At 34.2% G+C, this 5,188-nt stretch overlaps 1 protein-coding gene across 1 annotated transcript in view; it reads right to left on the reverse strand.

The window, feature by feature from the left end:
* The window catches only part of LOC107691858 (probable E3 ubiquitin-protein ligase HECTD4), a 128,342-nt gene that overhangs the window by 108,206 nt on the left and 14,948 nt on the right, over nt 1-5,188 (reverse strand). Inside the window, 3 exon segments of the mRNA XM_016490682.1 lie at nt 1,676-1,837; nt 3,154-3,346; nt 4,305-4,475. Of these exon segments, the coding sequence (XP_016346168.1) occupies nt 1,676-1,837; nt 3,154-3,346; nt 4,305-4,475 (526 nt within the window).

Genomic DNA, 5,188 nt, shown 5'->3' on the forward strand with positions numbered 1-5,188 from the left:
GGGCGCCAACGGCCTGATGATTATTTTTACACATTGCTGTGCGATCTAATGCTTGTTTAATATTGACCAAGCACCATTTAATTCAAATGTCCACTTAATCTTTAATATTTGGCCATTTCTTTAGGACAGAAATGCTATAGCCACTGTAATTAAATTAATATGTGGACATCCAAACTCAGAGTGAGGGTTTGAGCTTTTATTTTGAAACCGCGATGTCATTTTTAAATGATTCATTTATAAATGATTTACCTTACAAATCTGATGAAATGGCGCATGTTGCGTTCCCAGATGAACGTTATAATAAACCCAAACTCACAACAACATGCAGAGATGACGTTTGAGACGCTCCACACATGTAAATGATAACAGTTCCTGTGAAACTACTGTGAACGGAGCCGCTGTGTGACGCATGTACTTAACCTACACGCATGTAAATAATTAAAGTGCATATACTGTATTAGAACTGCATCCCATATAAATATTTAATTAAATCTTAGCGTTTGTGAATTCACAATTATGCTTAATTATGATTTTTAAATGGGTTTAATATATCATGCAGCCTTGGAAAACAGACTAATAATGTTTTATACATTCTCGTCTGTGAAATGCACCACTTCTGGTATTTTGCCGGTTAGTCGACGTGAGCAAAAAAAAAGTATAGAATTTTAAAAAAATCGAATAGTCGAATAAAATCCACGAATCGCGACAGCCCTATTGGAGTGCAACTTGTGCACAATGCACATTTCTTAATATTAAGCCTAAAATGTGTTTTAATGTCACTATTGATGAGGATTGTATGATCTTTGAATAATATTGGTTTTTAAATGGAAAATTCTTAAAGTGCACTCGAAGTATACTTGCAATAGTTCCACTTTAGCACAATCAAATATACTTCAGTATATCTTTAGTTGGACATTAGCTAGTGTTAATTTTGTCAGCTATTTTCAATTTTAGTCTTAGTCCCGTATTAAATGTCCTTGTTAGTTTTTATCATATTTAGTCAACCCAAGTGCATTTGAACTCTTGATATCTGGCAACCGCACACTCATGAAAGCTCGCGTAGTAGAGGAGTGTAGAGCAGTCCACAGTAACATTTTGTCTCCTTTTTTTGACAAAAATAAAAAGTTTTAATTTTTTTTAATACATTTTACGTCTTATTTCGTCAAAGAAATTGCATGTCGATATAGTCAGTTATTGTTTATTGACCTTATTGTCGTCTCGTCTTCGTCTCGTCTTAGTCATGGGAAAAAAACTCGTCAACGAACATTTTTCGTCATAGTTTTCGTTAACGAAATTAACACTAACATCAGCACTACTTTCACAACTAACACAATTAAAGTACGTTAAGTACAAAATGAGTTGTTCCAGTTTAGTAGGCCTTAAGTATACCGGTTTAGTATCCCAAACGTACAATTGCAGCATATTTTTATTAAGTGCTTAAATATGTAAATGTATTTGCAGTACACTTAGCATGAAACAAATGTATTTCAAATACATTTTAGTATATTTATTTTTCACTAGGGAACCCTTTAATTGTTAAATATTTGATTAAGTAACTGTGGTGTTAAGAATGGATAACGTTAAATGATCAATTACCATTCCGACACTATCCATGACAGAGTTCAGTATGAAACGATGCTAAAGTAACAGGTTTAATAGAGTATAAATATCTTACTCTTGAGGGAAGAAAGGCCACTGGAGCCACCGAACAGTGAGCGGGTGGCCGAGCTCCCAGCTACACCTGGAGTGGGCGTCAGCATCACCAGATACGTCCCACATACGTACATCGGCGTCTTCCTCAGTGCTTTTATAGACAGACCACAGCTTGTGTTGACAACTGGGATGAGAGAAAAAAACAAGAGACCACGATCAACATTGCAATTAAAACTACGGTGAAGAATTACAGCACAGCACAGATGTGAATTTGGAGTTGTGGTTGTTTTGTCTATTTTTCCCATTCGTTATAGTTAGGGTTTAGAATTAACTAAAACCATAAAAATTTTTTACTTGAAATAAAAAGAAACTGAAAATAAAATAAAATATTAAAAAAAAAATTTTTTTTTTTAACTGACTGAAATAAAATACAATATAAAAAAATAAAAATATATTTAATTAACTGAAATAAAATAAAATATTAAAATACCATATTTAAAAAAAACTTACTTACTTTATTCCAGATAGCTGCCAAGGAAACATTTCTCATTTTCATTTAGCTTGACCTGATATACTGAAATAACTAAAACTAAAAACTACTGATAAAAAAACTATAGCCTAATAGTATCTCAATGATACTAAAATAATATTTTTTTTAAATACCCAGTTGGTGTACACATCCAAAACCCAAAATTGGTGCAGAATAAAAAAACATTAACCAAAAAAAAAAAAGATTACAATTTCCACATACTGAACTTAAGCTCCAAAAAATAATTAATTAAAACAGCGCAACATTTTGACATGTCAGGTCTTCAACAGGCACTAAAATAACACTGCCATCCACTTCTGTTCACTGTAAACGACATCAAATCAATAAAATGATCACTCTTTTCCTTTAAAACCGCACCAATTCTCTTAACTACACTTGAGCACAGTTTTTAAGATATTCCAAACATCTTAAAGAATTTGCACACAGTATATATACAGATTTCTTCTGAAACTAGTATGTTGTGTATTTAAATATATTTGTAATCACACATTTGTAATGATGAAGTTGCAATTAAGTAGACTTAAAATAAATTATCTTCAAATGTAATATCGAGTAACACACTACAGCTCAAATTATAATCAAGTACTTTACATGTGCTTTAGTATGTTAGTCAACACACAAAAAATGATAAAGGATTATTAAAGCCTAATGATTTAAAATGTAAAATGTTTTAAAACTTTTTTAAAAGTGTACTTAAGTGTGTTCAGAAACAGTCATGAAAGTGTCTCTTTAAGTCACTTAAGTGGCCTTTTATTTCACTAACATTATATTACCTGTTAGTACAGTTTTTGAAAAAATATCCTTTTAATATTTGAAGTACACTACATGTGCACTTTCAGTAAAATTAAGCGCACTTCTTTTTCACAATGGCTCCCATTATTGTAGAAACTAAGCCAGAGAAGCTAGTGCTTGGGAGCAGCCGAGGCACAAACAACATACAGCAGCATTACCCGACTGCTCCTCTTTGACGGGGTTGGTGATGGCAGAGCCGGTGAGAGCAGCCAGCGTGGACGAGTGCGAGGCACGAAAGCGGGACATACGGCTCAGGAGCAGCTCATTCAAACACTTCGATGACTCGCCTTCCTTTCGCGAGAGGATTACCCGATCCTGAATAGGACTGGCCACACATAGACCCAACTCAGTCTGCAAAAAACAAAACAGATATTGGGAGCTCATGAAGTGAGGGTTCATTGAACACTAATTTACTTGCTACATTTATGACAATTTCCTTGTGAAAAGAAGTGCACTTAATTATACTGAATGCGCACTTGTAGTGTGCTTCAAATTTTAAAAAGATACTTTTAAAAACTGGACTTGCAGATAATATAATGTTAATAAAATAAACGCCCAGTTAAGTGACTTAAAGAGAGACACTTTCATGACTGTTTCCGAACACACTTAACTACACTTTTAAAAAGTGACCTTTGTAATAATGTCAAATCAAAAGTTTTGCTTTAAAGTACTTTTTAAATCATTGTTTTAATAATCTTTTGTCGTGCTTTTAAAGTACTTATTTTGATGTGTTGACTAACATGCTAAAGCACATGTAAAGTACTTGATTATAATTTTAACTCCAGTTTGTTATTCGATATTGCATTTAGAATTAATATATGTACTAAATTGCAGCTTCATTATTAAAAATGTGTAATTACAAATTTATTCAAATACATGGCATACAAGTTTCAATAGAAATTAAATTTTGGTTTAGCATACATGCTTGTCAGCATATTCAGCAGTACTTTAACCATATTTCAAAGACGATAGAAGTAATTATGAAATTACATGTAAAGATGTACTTCAGTCCTGCTTAAGTGGGTCAAAAAGCACGCTAAAATTCAGCTAATCGCATTAAATATACATTCAAACTATAATATATTTTAAATTAATTGCAAATAATATGCACTTTAGTGTCAGAAAACATTACATTCAATTCACACTTAAGTAAAATGTTTTCCACACGTATGCTAAAGTGCACTTCATTTTCACAAGGGTTACCAGTCATTGCATGCAACGAAAAACTGTAACGTAAATGCAACTACAAAACTGCACAAAGAACAATGAAATATTAGTTTCAAAGTCTGATATTAGCAAAGTCTCACACCGTTAGCTGGAAGACATCCATGAAGACAGAGTGGCCTTTCTGGGTTTTCTCGTTGATGCTGACAGGTGACCAAACCCAGTAGAGGAAGGTCCCATCAGAACACAGACGCAGGCTGGTCAAGCTGCTGCCCACTGGGAAGTGATGAAGCGGCATCGCTACTACTTGGGAAACCTTCAACAGAGAGAAACAGGGAACTAGAAGCTTCCACAAACAAATGACTAGTGGTCGACCGATATATCGCCAAGGCCGATATATCGGCTGATATTTGGCATTTTTCAAATATCGGCATCGGCCGATAAGTTTTTCTTTTTTTTGTCAGTTTTTCTATTTGGCTGATGTGTTCAAGGCGGGACTTTTATTTTGACGCCGCTGAGAGCGGCAGCGCCTGAACACACAGTGCTCACATTCTCCCTCTTGTTCACTGTCGTTGTTCAGTTCTGTCTAATATGGATAGGTCTATCTAATAATCAGATAGAACTGTTAAACAAAGGAAGTAAAATGTATACAAAAAAGTATTATAACGATTGCTTTATTATTATTAGTAATAGAAAGGCAAACATTATAATACTTTCTCGTTTGCCGTCTGCATTCAGCAAACACGCATTTATATCATTTAAACAAATCTTTGAATGACTAATGAACATTTAATTTCACAAACCTTGCAGACTTAGTCGAATCTAGTTGAGGTCTTGTGAAGTGTGCATGTGTATCCTGCATGATCGCGTGTTCTCTGTGTGACGGTCGGTCCGTGTGAATTGAATGCGGACAGGAGGAGAGTTCAGCTTCACTGGAGACCCGCGTTCGACAAACTTTAACTCATGATTTCAAATTATGCTGCGCTTTATGCATTTGCCCACTGTCATATTCATGTCATTTTCACTGTG

Source organism: Sinocyclocheilus anshuiensis, unplaced genomic scaffold (genome assembly GCF_001515605.1).
Source record: "Sinocyclocheilus anshuiensis isolate Anshui unplaced genomic scaffold, SAMN03320099.WGS_v1.1 scaffold206, whole genome shotgun sequence".
Lineage (NCBI taxonomy): Eukaryota > Metazoa > Chordata > Actinopteri > Cypriniformes > Cyprinidae > Sinocyclocheilus > Sinocyclocheilus anshuiensis.